The 15,632-nt window shown below is 36.6% G+C and overlaps 2 protein-coding genes across 6 annotated transcripts; both read right to left on the bottom strand.

Moving 5' to 3' along the window:
* Positions 1 to 293: 293 nt before the first annotated feature.
* Positions 294 to 7,693, bottom strand: LOC122307336 (DNA-directed RNA polymerase II subunit 4). 4 transcript variants are annotated; one of them, XM_043120162.1, is made up of 8 exons: positions 7,534 to 7,665; positions 7,373 to 7,422; positions 7,128 to 7,225; positions 6,558 to 6,666; positions 2,559 to 2,636; positions 1,895 to 1,928; positions 1,727 to 1,795; positions 294 to 623 (listed from the first exon to the last, which is right to left on the bottom strand). In XM_043120162.1, exons 3-8 carry the CDS (start codon positions 7,174 to 7,176, stop codon positions 546 to 548), a joined length of 417 nt encoding a protein of 138 aa, XP_042976096.1. In that variant the 5' UTR covers positions 7,177 to 7,225; positions 7,373 to 7,422; positions 7,534 to 7,665; the 3' UTR covers positions 294 to 545. The 4 variants fall into 4 exon arrangements, with proteins under 4 accessions (XP_042976096.1, XP_042976094.1, XP_042976095.1 ...); XM_043120160.1 differs by lacking the exon at positions 7,373 to 7,422 and having other exon boundaries at positions 7,534 to 7,693; XM_043120161.1 differs by lacking the exon at positions 7,373 to 7,422 and having other exon boundaries at positions 7,128 to 7,185; positions 7,534 to 7,690.
* A 5,963-nt stretch (positions 7,694 to 13,656) lies between these two features.
* Positions 13,657 to 15,220, bottom strand: LOC122306607 (uncharacterized protein At5g64816). Of its 2 annotated transcripts, none has more exons than XM_043119036.1 (2): positions 14,982 to 15,120; positions 13,657 to 14,373 (listed from the first exon to the last, which is right to left on the bottom strand). In XM_043119036.1, the coding sequence occupies exon 2, from the start codon at positions 14,330 to 14,332 to the stop codon at positions 13,952 to 13,954; it is 381 nt and encodes a 126-aa protein (XP_042974970.1). In that variant the 5' UTR covers positions 14,333 to 14,373; positions 14,982 to 15,120; the 3' UTR covers positions 13,657 to 13,951. The 2 variants fall into 2 exon arrangements, with proteins under 2 accessions (XP_042974970.1, XP_042974969.1); XM_043119035.1 differs by having other exon boundaries at positions 13,726 to 14,373; positions 15,099 to 15,220.
* Between the last annotated feature and the right edge of the window lie 412 nt (positions 15,221 to 15,632).

The raw sequence follows: 15,632 nt of genomic DNA, 5'->3' as shown, positions 1-15,632 counted from the left end.
TGTCCAGACTCCTCTTCTCAGCCATGCGCATTGGATAGAAGAGTTTTTCAGTGACCAAAGGGCCTAAAACCAATGCGCATAGCTGTGGGGTACATGTAGGGTGGAAGCGTACACTAATTTTATGAAAACTGATTGGTACACATTAATTTGCAATGTCCAAACCCAACCCAGTAACAAGTTAATTGACACTTACCTGTAAGTCGGTATTAACATTGCAAATTCAGTTTGAATTAAGGTGTCAATTGCGAAATAGGATGTAATTAATTTAAAGTAAATTACAAATGACCTCAGGGTTTAGGTTTGGAATAAAATTACATTGATTTTTAATAGTATTAGATCTCATCCATACTTTTACCAAAACAATCTGAGAGAGTTTATGCAAAATGATGAGAACGGTTACCTACTCTGATCTGATCATTTGGGCATGTTGCCGTGTATATAGGATGATTATATTACAACACCACATCATTAGGAAACATTAAGAGGATCATGATACGGTAAATACAAATTGATAGACACTTCAAAACATCCAAGTGCACAAGTCTCTATTCAAATTTCTTGATGAGCGACAGATCATTCAACATTTTCTCAATTGCCTCATCGTCATGAGCCCGTCCTTTGGTCTGGCATTAAAAAGAAGATTTGATAAGCAGATATCATTCAGGATCAAATAAGATATAATATGACAGTTCTAAATGTATTCCTAGTTCAGATAATGCCTTGTAATATATTAACAAACAAAGAGGGCTGCTCTATTAAACTAACCACGAACCTACTAAACACAACATGGAGAAGCAGCCAATGAAATGCAGTCACATGCAAGGCCTTCTGACAAAGACCCATAATCTTCGTAACGTTGCTTTTCATTTAATTCCAAGCAGGTATTCATATGTGTTTGGAATTGGCTTGGTCGTGAATTTGGCCAAGATCTTCCATTTCCGTATAAAAAATGAGTACAGGTACTTCCATTCAATTTTATGCTCTAGCTTTGTTTGCTTTCTTTTTTCAAAATAATCATATGTTCTCTCTCATTTAGGCACTAATCCAAGATGTACTGCATGTATTGGCAGAAGAGAAGACATAAACAAAACAGCGGAAAATTTATCAGGACAAAATGTAGGCATGTGGATGTATCTGATGTGTCCCGGCTTCTAAAAATAAATATAACTACAAGTATTCTTTTCTTTTTCTTTTGATAGGACAGAGCTGCATGCTAACACACACACACAGAGATCTAAGTTAAAAGTTTGTCGCATTATGAAGTATGACATTTTAATTGTTTTATAAGCTAACCTCCAGTCACACAACCCCCACACCCACACGCGGTCAAGCACATGCCCACCCGCACAGACAAATAAGTTAAAAGTTTGTCACACTATGAAGTATGACGTTTTCATTGTTCTTCTAAGTGAATCTCCTGTCAAGTGCTTCATTATGGGAGACTAATAAAACAAATAAATAAAGCATGAATTACAATATATTATTGTCAACATCGTGACTCTATGTGGTTCATGGTGATGACAGATTAACTTGCTGTAAACCAGAGAAAGAGAAGGGGGAGTGGGTGTGGAGGAAGGTGTTATATCAACTCTTAATGCTCTATTTACATACTAGTGTATGTGTTAAATAATCATGCATGTCTCCCAACAAAATCGCATAGGGAGGTAGAATGGACAGTCAATTCACATGGAGAGAAGGATAAGGATTATGCCTACGAATAAAATACCTTAATAGATGGTACCATGGCAATAGCTTCCTCCACTGTTTCAGGGCAAAGGTTGCCAAGAACACAAAGCTGCACAACAAAGGCGATACAGCATGTATAGTTTTCTTCTCTTTTTAGGTGAGAACAAACTTTTTAGATATGAGTTCAATAAGTAAAGTGATACATTACCTCGAACTCAGCCAATTGATATCTACTGAGGATTCTAAATGTCAGTTAAGATTCACAAAGTCAATGCAAGGAAGAGATAGCCTGAAAAACAAGTTTGTGTTACTAACTAATAAACAAACACCATTTCCCCACCACGATCCCATGCTGCCCCAATCAAGCACTTTAAGGAGGTATGCGATACCTAATTCTTTGAGTAACACCAGTAGGATTAGTTGTAATGGCAACATATAAGAGATACTCAACTGCGAATCACTATTATAATAAAAGATAACAGAGCAAACTTAGTAAGAAAAAACAATAAAATGGCACCATGGGATTGCAGAATGAAATCCATCATAGGATAGATGAAGCATGTTATCCAACGGAATAGTCCTTGCTATTATGATAAGTTCAAAAAGATGTCCCAGCTCTATGGAATACGAACCATCTTGCTAAGGTTTGAAATGTGGGATTTGAAGAAATGAACTGAACCACTAGTTTTAAAGTCGATCATATATTATATTTTGAACCGTAAGATTTCAGTCATAAATTCTGTGCTATATTGTGTTTAAAATTAGTCAGAAATAAAAGGTGGAAATCATAGGTGTTTATTTAGGTGGTACTCATGCACACATACAGACAAGAAGGAAATGGAATTCCATCATTATGTAAGTTTGGAGGATACTCTCGCACTTGTCTAACAGCATCTGGATTTTTATACCGGCTAAAGCGCTTCACATACTGCTGTGACTTCTCAAATACTCTGAAAAAAAAATAATTAAAAAAATAAGAAAAATGTGGTTATTGATAATAGCATTTAGATCCACATCCAATTTAATGATCAAAAGAGTTCAAGAAGTCAGAATCAAGTAAATATGGCCCTGTCAAAGAAAGATTCAAGTCAGGCCCATCTAGCTTAACATGGTGTACTTGGAGCAAAAGGAACAAATTTAGTTTTGAATGCTTTAAGAAGACAGTGTGGATCTAAATGCTGTCTTTTTAAAATACTCTACCACTGGATTGCTACTATAAAATTTTCTTGTCCTAATGTTCAGGATTTTCTCAATCCTTTTACTCTAAAATGCTCTCTTTTGTTATTTTTTTTATTGGCTCCGGGTGTCTGGAACAGTGTCCCGACTAATCCCGAGGGTGCATAGGCTCTCGGCAAAGAGTTTTCCACAAGTGCACCTTGGGTAATTCAACTATTCAAGGGAAAAATCCCCCAGTCCGATGACTACTAGAGATTGTTTGCACCCAGTGGGACTCAAACCTTAGACATTGGAGGGAGCATACCACCAAGACCAAGGGCTTTACCACTTGAGCCAACCCAGGGGTTTCTTTTGTTGTTAATAAAATTCGACTGAGTTGCATTGTCCTTGGGTGAACCTATGACGTTGTTAGTGACTTACAGATCAGTAAATGATGCCACGTGTTTTGCAGTTTTTTCTCTACCTATCAAAAAATAAAAAATAATTTGACCGACTTGTTAAAAAAACACTTCATAAAACAGTGAGAATGACACTGCCGAAAACCATACTATCCCACCCATTGCCAGCAAGTCAATATATTGTGGAGATAAACTACAAATGATAATACATCTACAGATAACCTCAAGCAAAGATCAAAGGCAATTAACCAACGGTTCCACCAAGACAACAGAGTGAAATATATCAAACACAAGCTTAGCGGATTATCAGCATTCTTTTTAACAGTAGTTCTGAAATAGATCTCTCTTTTTCAGTCAGGGAAAAGAAAGAAACATCTTTCTTGTCTTCTTCCTTACTTTGACTTAGCTAAATGTATGAGCTTATGTCACCCACTCGAAGAATCTGTCAACTTGCACATGTAAATTTACCAAAATATTTCAGCAATATTTGTTAGGTTATTTCACAAGCAAAATTATTTAGGTCGAATAACCAAGATCCAATTGAATATATATATTATAAGTATTTTGAATATATATATACACACACACGTAAATATGTCCAAGGATAGTAACAAGCAACCAGAGGCGAAGAGTGCCTCAGAGGCTGGCCATAGGCCCAACTCCATGCACTGAAACACATGATGGTAGACAAGACATTCCAAATAAAAAATGCAGTAAAATAATGAAATATGTTGGGGAAAATCTCAGCAAAAACTTGAGTTTCAAACAAAAATCAGAGGAAACCCACTTACGAATTCAATAAATAGATATATTTTATTACATAATTTAGGGCAGTTCCCTGTATTGAAACATGAGGGGGAACATGTAAAACCTTGAGGCTGCCCCAAAATCACATCTTGGCCAGGTGAAATTGAGCCCTCGCACACATTACTGAAGCAAGAACCCATTGGAATGGCCTCAAATACAAATACTAGAGTAACAGTTAAAAGGGGATGTATACCTTTCCCTTCTAAGAAAGGGATGTTTGAAGTAAGGTCTACTTACCAAGCTCTGTTTTCCCCATGACAGTACGCCCATTTACCTGGAGGAATATATACATAGCATACTCCTTCAACGCTAGTACTTTTTGCCTAGACTGCAGCCTAGGAAAGATTCTTACCATGTAAAACCACAAAGGCAGCATATTATAACAATTTCTTTGTGTAGTATACATATAAAGAGTAGGGAGGACATTGGCCATATTTTACTTCATTGTGAGATAGCAAATTCCTTATAATGGACAATCTTCGGCACTTTAGGCTAGATTGGGTCATCCCAAGACGTGTGGTGGACTCTTTGTGAGTTGAAAAGAATGTTTGGTGGCCAGTAAGAGTGAATATCTGTGAAAAAATGATCACACCTTGCTTAATGTGGTCTCTTTGGAGCGAAAGAAACAAACGTAGTCTCAAATGTTGTGAGAAGACAGTGGTGGATCTAAAGGCTGGCTGTGTAATACTCTCCACCATTGGACGGCTGCCCTAAACTTTCCTTTTCTCTCATGCATAGGTCCTGTATACTTGAGCTAAGCCTTTTTTCTCATCAATAAAATTCCTCTTCACTGATAGAAAAGAACAAAAAAAAAAATACTTGTCCTACTTTTCAGAATTTTCTGAATCTTTCTACATTTTCTGTTTAGAAATTTCTTGTGCATAGGTGGTGTACATGAAAAATGCCCTCTTTGATTGTTAGTAAAATTTGACTGACCTATTAAAAAGATCATAAAACAGAAAGACTAACACTGCAGAAAATAAAATTGTCCTACCCATTGTCAGCAACTACATGTTTTTGTTATCTTCACTGATGCCATCAAAAATACTCTTCAGCAATCACAATATAATGGTCACAAGATCTTATGGCAGGTGAAATCAAGTTGATCTTAAAATAGGTCAAAGGGAGTTTATAGGTTGCACACCACTCGAAGTAATCATACGCAATATTGTAGATATAACTTCAAATAATAATACATCTACAGATAACGTGAAGCAAAGATCGAAGCAAGTAAAAAATGGCTCCACCAAGGTAAAGGAGAGAAATATATCAAAAGAGAGCTTAGGGGATTATCAGCATTCTTTTTTATGGTGAAGTAGATATTTCATTTTTCAGTTGGGACAAAAATAGAAATAATGCACTAGTGAAATGTTAAATAATGAAAGAAAAATTGTACATGCACAAATTAAATAAATAAATATATCTGATTACATGAGTTTAGGGCAGCTCCCTATATTAAAACATGATGGGGAACATGCACAACCTTGAGGCTGCCCCATAATCACATCTTGGCCAGGTGAAATTGAGCCCTCGCACATAAACATTTCTAACGCAAGAACCCATTGGATTGGCCTCAAACATATATACGAATTTAGGATAAAAATAGCAGTAGAACTTAGGAAGAGAAGAGAAGAGAAGAGAGAGCAAGAGAGGAAGAGAAGAGATTTAGGATTTCCATGGGCCCACAGTGGAACACCATGAAATTACGAGATTTAGGAATTCTAGTGCCATGCTGTATATATACTAGATAAGAAGGCTACAGCCACAAAGAAATCCCACAAAAGTAAATTCACAAATTTGCATGGCTTCATATGATACGTTAAATCTACTTTTTTTTATATAGGTAATACGTTAGATTTACTTTACAATAAAAGTAGTTTTACAATCTAACGTATCACATCATGGCTTTACTTTTGTAGAATCTCTTTGCGGCTAAAGTATTTCTCATACTACAATATCTAGTTCCATAACCTAAGATAAATGCTCTAAATGCAAAAATTTGGAAACATAATTTATTTCGTTTGTCGTTAAAATAAAAGAGAGATTTATACAGATTTTCTTCTTTCATTCCCTTCTTTATACCTAATTTTTTAACATGAGATTTACCTGCAAAGGGAAAAATTTTTAAAAATATTTTTAACATATTGGTACATAAAGTATGATAGCACACAAAAAACTCCTTTATCCAACTAGCACAGTGTAATTTAAGTGTAATAAGGAGAAGACATATGGAACTGAAACAGGACTGATATCCAAGCGACAGATTATCCATAACTCAATAAAAAATAACGATTGAGATATTATATTATAAGTTAAAAAATTTCCATACAAAATTCAGGATCCTCAGAGTAAAATAAAATAAAAAAGCAAAAATTTTTAAATAATAGATAAATGAACTAGAATCTGTAAGACCTGATCGTGTACTAAATAAATTGTATGTTAATTGAAAAGAGTGAGTTTATAAGGGAGCAAAAGTTGTCTGATACTCACTGAGAAACATGATTCCCTGCATCATCAGACATTTGTTGAAGCTGCTCATATTTGTGTTCGAGAATCAAAGCAACTTCACAATTCATTAAACACTTGGCCTTCAAAAACTCTGCAGAAAGAAGGAAAAAGGCACTAACTTCAGAAGTATTCTCTTTAAAAACATTACAGGGCATTCATGGAAAACCAAACTGCAACTGAATACCATACAAGTATCATCTACACAAAATGAACTTAAATTTCCAGCAACATACAATCTTCCAAAACGCCCAATGTCCTAGTCATATCTATGTCTAACATCATATTATTTTGGCGTATCATATCATCCTGGCTTATCAAAAATACACATCAGTAACACATTCAATTCATCTGAAAAGTTTTCGCACTCAAACGAAAAGAATAAAGTGGACATTCAAAATTGGTGTTATTCCGCTTAAGCGAGCGCTTCTAGTAGTTTTAAAATGCCTATATAATTCCATTCCTAAACACTAATTCCAGACTAAAAAAAACAACCCACAGAGAGAGAGAGAGAGAGAGAGAGAGAGAGAGAGAGAGAGAGAGAGAGAGAATTACCGTCCCCGATTTTCAGCTCTGCAGCATTTTCTTCCTCTTCCCCAGACATCTTGAGGAACTAAGGAAACTTTGATCTTATATATGGAAAATAACGAAAACTGACAACAGGGAGAGAAATTTAAAAAAAAAAAAAAATAGAAGAAAAAAAAGACAACCATACGCTACAATAAAATCTGTCCGGATTAAAAATCATGTGAACAATCATAAAATAGGAAAACCCTAATTATCAAGATTCTGAACTCAACTTGTTTTCCTCAAAAGAATCTAAGAGGGTTTATCTCTCACGGAGTAAAATCTGTTTAGCATTTCGTAACATAAGATATAAATAAAAAAGAATTAGGAAAACAACAAATACAAGGTTGAAGGAGAGCGAGAGCGATGAGGAGGAGGAAGAGGCTAAGAGCACCTGGAGGCTGGAGGCAGTGCCGAAGAAGGTGTCGTTCGGCCCTACGAGCTGGAACAAAGTCGATAAATAGGTTTTAGCCCTTATGCGACCGTAAACGGTTGCTTTGGGTCCAGGACTGAGTAATCAGTAACGATGTTATTTATAGATGGTTTCCGAATGGGCAAAGGCAATGCCTTTAACCTCCTAAATTACTGCTCGATAATCGCTTTTTGCACCTTTAAATATGTGAATGAATAAAAATGAGTTATCTATTTTTTTTACGCCTTTTCTTTTTCCTTTTTTATTTTAATTTTTGTTATCGTTTGATTAGATATTTTTTAATAAGAAAAGAAAAAGTAGATAACTCATTTTGAAAATTGAAAGGTAATTTAAGGAATAAAGTAACATTTTCCTTTTTAAAAAATGATGAATTTTCAACTCATTGCAGTTGAAAAAGAGTTTTCTAATTCTTAATAGTGTTTTTTTATAAATACAAATAAAATTTTGATCATTCCTCGATTGAACTAAATTCAATTTTATTTTTTGAGACTCGATAATTGATATGTAAACAAATTTATAGTTTCAATGTCATCCTCAACTAGCGATTAACTTTGTTTTAGACTTATCTCGTACTCTCTTACCAAAAAGATAAGAGAGGTGTAGTGAGAAACACCTTCAATACTTAGGTCAAAATAGAATGTATGAAATATTCAATTCTCAGATAATTCATAAGTTATTTCTAAATTTTGTTTTGACCTCTATTTATATAGGCAGAGCTTTCAATTGGTAAGACTTATCTTATCGCTTGATCATTTTAAATCCTTGTTGAATTCAGGACCATTAGGGCTTCAAACTTGCTTGTGTGGCATATACTGTGCTAAGAGGAATTAATATTTTGGGCGAATATCACATTGGAGATTTTTAATATTACTTCTTGCCCATTCCTTCATTAAATCATTATTAATGATAATTGGGTTTGAATTTCGTACTAGTGCGTTTTGGCAGTCATGGCCTTGGTTTATGCTTAGTAGGCTGTCATCTTTGGGTTTATTCACCTCTGTGACGTGGGGTTTGGCGCATTTCCCTTGAGGGAATATTTGGCCTAGCAGTTACTATGCAAATTTTTATCGCATGAGTGTGATGGAAATTTCTCATTCTTTTCCTCCCTTTTCTTTTGTCACTTCAGTGACCTTTGGGCGCTCAAAATCCATTTGCAATTAAACATCCTAAGTGGCATGAGTGCTTCATTTAGGCTTCTTGGCATGTTCCATCTTCACTTGTAATCAATTACCTTGGCGACACATATCCCGCATTTAGGATAGCTTGTGTTGGCTTACCTCCCACATACTTTTGTGCAATGCGAATCACAAGATTTGCCTATTTTACCTCCCTATCAGTGACACCTATCATTTTCTTGTTGGGCATTTTCTTGTTGGGGTTTGTCCAGCTATCACTATTCCTTTTTAAGTTCCTTTCTTTTTTACGCTCTCTGTTTCCTACCATTGCATTCTCCTACAAACCCTAGTCATTTCTTATTGTTGCTCTTCCTTTCAAAACCCTATCTTCCATCTCTCAACTTTTTCTTTTAGGTTTCTTGCTATCGCCAATGGCTCCCTGCAATGCTTCATGTTTTGGGTCCTATGGCTCACGTTCCTCATGCCCTCGAGTCACAACTTCAGAATGATTTCGAAGTACATTGTTAGTCTGCAACGAATTCACAAGCAAACCTGGATTTAGTGAGAAACTTGTACAAGGCCCCAGATTCCATAGTTTTGGAAGTTCTTGGGGCCCATCGTTGGGCTGTCGATTTGGAAGGATTTGCCGAATAGGTTGTGGTTGCCCTATATATAAGCATGTTTTTAATGGGGTTTCAACTCCCATTTTGTCACCCTATTCGCAACCCTATAGATATTTTGGGCTAAGCCCCATTCACAACCTTTTCCTAATGCCTCAAGGATTTTGTTATATTGTTGTGTTATGTGGCGTCAAGTTTTGGAACCTACCGATAAGAAATATCCCGAACTTACTGCTCATGAAGAGATTAGCTACAAGTTCAGTGCCACGATGGGAAGTAGCTCAATTTCTGCTCATAGACCAAATACAGGGCAGCACATTTGGAGTCTCGCTACTCTCACTCCAAGCAGTGGCATAGTAAATTACTTTAAATTACTTTTCATGTTTGGTATAAGCTGGGAGTTTCCCGTGGGTGAAGTCAATTGCCTAGAGTTTTTGGTTTGGGCACTATAGGGAATTATTCCTAAGGACCGTGAGTTTAGTGTAGTGCTTTGCTTTTCGATCGAAAGATGGCCTACCTACAATAAGTTTGTACTTGGATTGAACATAATCCTAAGGCGGTGCATAACAACATTCTTTTTACTCGGGTGAATATTCATCGATTTTTAGTTATGTCGAGCTGCTCCCATGTCCTTGGTCGCCACTTTTTAAAAGGGCCGTCTACTTCTCACAAATAGAAAAGGTTCCCCTTTTGTTCTGCTGGAGCAAAAAGGTAAGAAGCCTTGCTAGGATAGTGACTCATGGGTCAAGCTCTGATCATGAGGTTTCCATTCCTCCAGATGGTGTTGAACAATAAAGGTGGGTTTCATCGTCATAAGGAGGCAGTAGATTGGTTTGACCGGTTTCACCCACTCTTGACAGCTTGGAAGAGATTCTAAAGCAGGCAAAGGTTGACTTAGCATTGGTTTTAGACGTTGAGTCCCTTGAGCTAGGCGACTCACAGGTTCATCAGACCTAACCAACTCATAATAGCCTGGTTGGGACCCTTGACCAAGATTAGGCATATATCGATGTGGTATTGCATTTTACATTTCTAGGGTCCGCGCCCAAGGGTTCTATGGGTCCCCTTCGCAAGGTGCCCTTTGAGGATATCGAGGGAATGTCTTCGATTCTAGGATATTAGGTTGGTGCACATGGGATTGGCAAGAAGATTTACCTTAGCATGATTGTGATGCCTCTTCATTATTTATCCCCTCCACAATTGCTAGCAGGGAAACTCTCGATTTCCCATTTGATCATCAGGAATTATCTCGTGATGATCCTTCAAGTGCTGACCTTAGTAGGGGGGAGGGGGGGTGGATATCTATACCTTCCTTGCCCTTTAGTACTTCTCCTCTTGGTGGGGGAGTTTCCCTGCCCACCAACCTAGATGATACTTTGGCCCAGGTCCTTCCCTCAGGTCTTAGGTGATACCAAATAACTTAGGGAGGGCAGACTTGAAATTCCGTCTAGCACCACCTTCTCGCCACAATCACCTGAGGCTTTGGTGCCTCATCATTTTGGACAAGAGAGTGGTTCCAGGCCTTTGTTTGTTGGCAGGGAACTCAATTTTTTATGTACACCTAGCCCCTTTGGAAATTATTCATTGGGGCCTACCCTATGAGCCCATAGCTAAAGGAAGAGTCGGTTCGTTATACTGCACACAGACTAAGGAGTTTCTTTTTCTTTGGAAAGCCCTTATACTCTTAGTTGTTGTATTATCTTCCTTCCCATTACATAATCTTAATTGGCTTCATGCCCTAGAGGGTCGATCAACTTGCACCAATAAGGTAAGAAGGGCTTGGTGTGATGAGAGATACCTTCGATACCTAAGTCAAAATAAAGTGTGGATTATTTCAATTCTCAAATTGTCCAAAAGTTACCTCTGTCGTGTGTTTTGACCTTTATTTATATGGGCAGAGTGTTCAATTGGTAGGGCTTATCTCATGGCTTGACCCTCTCTAATCTTTGTTGGACTTAGACTGTTAGGGCTTTAAATATGCTTGTGTGGCGAATATCACGTTGAGAGAAATTAATATCTTGGGCGAATATCATGGAAGAGTATCACATTGGAGATTATTAATAATACTTTTTGCCTATTTTGTTATTAAATCACTATTAAAGATGGTTGGATTTGAATTTTGTATTGGTGCATTTTGGCAGTGTAGTCTTGGTTTCTACTGAACATACTTTTGTCTCTGGATTCATGGGCCATTATGCCATTGGGTTTGGCCCATTTCTCTTGAGGGAATATCTACCTAGTAGATTTGTTTGGATATTGTACAAAGTTAGATATTAATTTTCTTTTTATTTGAATAAAAAGAACTTTTAACTTACGAAATTAAGAGAAATCGACACCTAAGGAGGTTCATCGTCCAACGCTTTTAGAGAGAGATAGTCCTCATTCTCTCTAGAAAATCCAATTTCTGCATTGTGTATACACTTTCAAGATAGTGCTTTTTCCCTCCTTTCTCGAACGGTTTGGTTTTGGTCAGACATACTGCTCTTTGACCGCCATCTACCTACATGCGCCTTACCATCCCATCCTACAACCCCCGATCTATTGGGATAGAGTGGAGTTATGCCAAAATGTTCGGCTCGTTGACCTCACACACGGCTTGTTGCTGCATGTGGCCTTCACACTCTGACAGCTATACACGCAGTACCAATAGCTTCATCTCGCCGAGATCTTCTAGATTTAGGCCACCCCATCTCCTTCCCACCTGTGCGTGGCTACCTTGCTTTCCCTGACTACAGATGATCATTGACTGCGGATCAGTCCACTTGATGTCGTGTTTTCTACTATATTATTGCTTTCCCTAACCAGTGATCTTGAAGAAGGGAAGGCAGATCTCTTAAAAAATCATCTCAAGACAACAAATAACAGTATACCCGCCACTCTCACCGCTTTCAGTAAAGGTTCCACCGCCACCAGCGGTGGTTTCATTGTTCACAACTTTTTGCGAATAACTATTACCTCCTTTCAACAAATAACAGTGAATAATAATAAGATAGTTTGAGTTAGGTGAGATTTGAATAATGAGATAAAATGAAATGATTTTAAATAAAAGTTGAAAGTTAAAATAAAATATAATTAGAATATAATTTTTAATATTATTTTTATTTGTAGATTTGAAAAAGTTGAATTATTAGTTTTATTTTTAATTTTTTTTAAGTTTGAAAAAATTGTAATGATTAGTTTGAAAGTATTTATGTTTGAGTGATGTTTAGGAATGAGAAGAGACAGATGAGAATTTTGGAATAAAAACTTTTTTCAAGCAAGCCCTTAGAACAAGCAAAAGCGCAGCAGTGGAAAAATCTGCAGCTCTGCCAAATCGGCAGCAGAAGTGACCAAAGATGGAGAGAGTCTCTCATGAAGACGAAATATGATGCATATGATGCAGATATCCCATTGCACTGCTAACATGACAACAGTTAATTTGCAAGATAGGTTTACAAATTCTAAGTTTAAAGTTTTTCAAACTGATATGCTAGTGGAGTGGTGTAATATAGAATTTTTCTTATCAACATTCTTTCAAACTGCAGACATAAGATATTGAATGTGAGTCACACCATTACCAAGAAAAAAAAAACAAAATGGTTTCTCAAGTTGCCGAACCATCAACCACAAGAAGTTCGGCAAGGGTCGTCTTGCCACATCCAATCCTTGCAACGTCTGTAAAATAAATTCTCATCCATGGCAGTACATCTAGGGGAGTTTGGAGCAACTATTTTTTGCAACTGCAAGGTAATCCCTAACAAAAATACATACTGTAAAAGCATCAATTCAAAGAACTGTGAAACTGATTGAGGAAAAGAAGCTCACATGTCAGTATACTGGTAATTTTGTGTTGTCCCATGTAAGTGCACTAGTAATGTCATTCATTCCTTTTTGTGCATAAAAATTTAGCAAGGGCTCATTCCTGCTTTAGTCCTACCCTTGGCTTAACTTGGTACAAGATCCGCTTGTCAATATCACCACTAAAAAGGATGTGACTGAGGTAAAGGGCATTAAATAGGCAGAGATAGTCTTTCTTGAATCCAATCAACAGCAATGGAAACAACAGAATTTATACAGAATTAGATGCTGTAAGTTCAAGGTAAGGAGAATGAGTGCAGATAAGGTTTAATTTGGGTCTAACTAACAGAAACAGCATGAAATGCAGTAGTCTAGTTCAAGGGTTTGAAATGTGCAAGCAATTCTGAAGAAAAGAAAAGTCTGAAGATGACCTGTTCACTCACTTCTTCAAAAGCATGCACATAACCATGTGTCCATGCGCACACGCACAAAGGGAGAGATGGAGAAGTTATACTCTGATATGTATGTCAATAAGGCAAGGCACCCATTAAAAAAAAAAAAAAACTTGACAATGCACCTAAATGGTTCTGATCCAAGACACCATGTGATAGCACCTTGCATTTGATGGATTCAAGACATGCTGATCCAAACAAAAATAGCGAGTGTATTGGCAATGCAAAGAAGCAACAATTACCAGGTTCCCCCACAGAAAGCCTCAAGAAAATACTATTTTAGTTCATGGAACTTGAAATTGATCACAAATTAAATCACTTTGTGTCAAAATACAAAAAGTCAGAAAGTGTGATCAACAATCCCCATGATAACACTGCTTCATCTACAAACTTTACCATCTGAGGGGGAAATGCATTAAAAATAACCGGAATCAGAGAGTTTGAGACATTCACTCTGGCATCTCCTTAAGCAGACGTCATTCCAGTTTGGCACTTGATGTTGGTTTACACAAACAGTGCGAGCACAGGCATCAGCACATGCATCAAGCTCAGACACACCACAGACAGTAACACAAGTATCAGGAATTGGGTCCTTTGAGAAGGCACCGACCTTTTTTAACATTCTCTTTGATGTACACACCCTTTCACAGACAAATATGTCATCAGGGCTCTTTTCCCTACCCCTCGCACTCTTTAACCTCTGCTCTTCAGCATGCCTTTTCTTCATTCTAAAAGCGTGCCCAGCAATAACTGCTGGGATAGCAGCCCCCAATAGGGACCACCACACTTCCACCATCACCGATTCAGAGGTCAAGCTCCTCCTCTTCCTCTAATCTTCTGCATTCATTTGACAAACAAAGGGAAAAAAGTTGGCAACTTCAAGGTTCATCTACTCTTTGTTTTTAATCATCAGGGCACACTTATAGAATAAAGTCGGCAGCGCACACATTACACATTAATATAAGAAAATTCACCAGAGATTTTGGCATAGAATACAAATATAAAGACAAGCGGAAAAATCATATTTGCAAATTTAATAAACCAATGCAAACTTCAAGGTATTCATTAGTTCTCCAAACTTTAGACATCCATTGTTCCACCTTTTTTTATTAAGTTTGTTCAGGGTGATACAATTTCTGCGGCCAAACCTGACAAACTATTACAAGTTAAACCAAAATCCAAGTTATTGAATAATAAAACTCATCAAAGAGTGTAAATTTGTGGGGTTTAAATACAGTCCTGAAGAAAATTAAATGTGAAAACGAGTGAACGAATAAAAAACCCTAGAACAGAGAGAAGTTGACTTGTTCAATCGGCCCCCCATTTCATAGTCGGTGCCAGAGAAAAAACTGGAACTCAAATGAGGCATTGGGGTTTCGGGTTGTTAGAAATGGAAAAGATAAATATGCTTATAGAGAAAACGTAGAAGATCAAATTCACAAAACCTTAGGATCCAATAGGGCGAAAAATACAGGAGATTAATCTGTTACGTAGTTCAGTTTTTGAAGACCAAATCCACCAATGTTGAAGCACAGACAGAGAGAGAGAGAGAGTGGTCAGACCTGGAACTGAGGAGACTGCAAACGACTGAGCTTGGAAAGGTGGAAAAAGAGCGGCAAATAACTTTCCATCCCCAAAAGAAAGATAGCGGCAAGTAAGGTTTTAGTTGCGGATTGTCCGGTAAGAGAGTTAGAGTCGTGAAAATTAAAAGTTAAATAAATATTATTATTATTTTATAATTTAAAAATTTTGATTTATTTATTATATTTAATATAAAAATTTAAAAAATTTATAATGAGATGGGATTAAATATTTTTTATATTCAAATAAGATCTTAAATATATTTTTGGCCAATAAAGTTATAACAAAAAATCTCCTTAGGATTTATCTTGAGGATGTGTCCCGATACAAATTTATTTTTAATTTTTTTTATTTAGTGATTAAAAAATATTTTTTATAAATATTTTAAATTTTTAATTTAAAAAAAATATAAAAAAATGAATAAAAAAATATTTCGCTCTTATCGGGACCAACTCGTGCCAGCACTGCTCAAGTTATAAACTACTAAACAATGCTAAAAAAAATTTTGAAAATCT

This window comes from Carya illinoinensis, chromosome 4 (assembly GCF_018687715.1).
Source record: "Carya illinoinensis cultivar Pawnee chromosome 4, C.illinoinensisPawnee_v1, whole genome shotgun sequence".
Classification (NCBI taxonomy): Eukaryota; Viridiplantae; Streptophyta; class Magnoliopsida; order Fagales; family Juglandaceae; genus Carya; species Carya illinoinensis.
The sequence above is the reverse complement of the archived record's forward strand: the minus strand, read 5'-3'. Positions and strand labels throughout refer to the sequence as shown.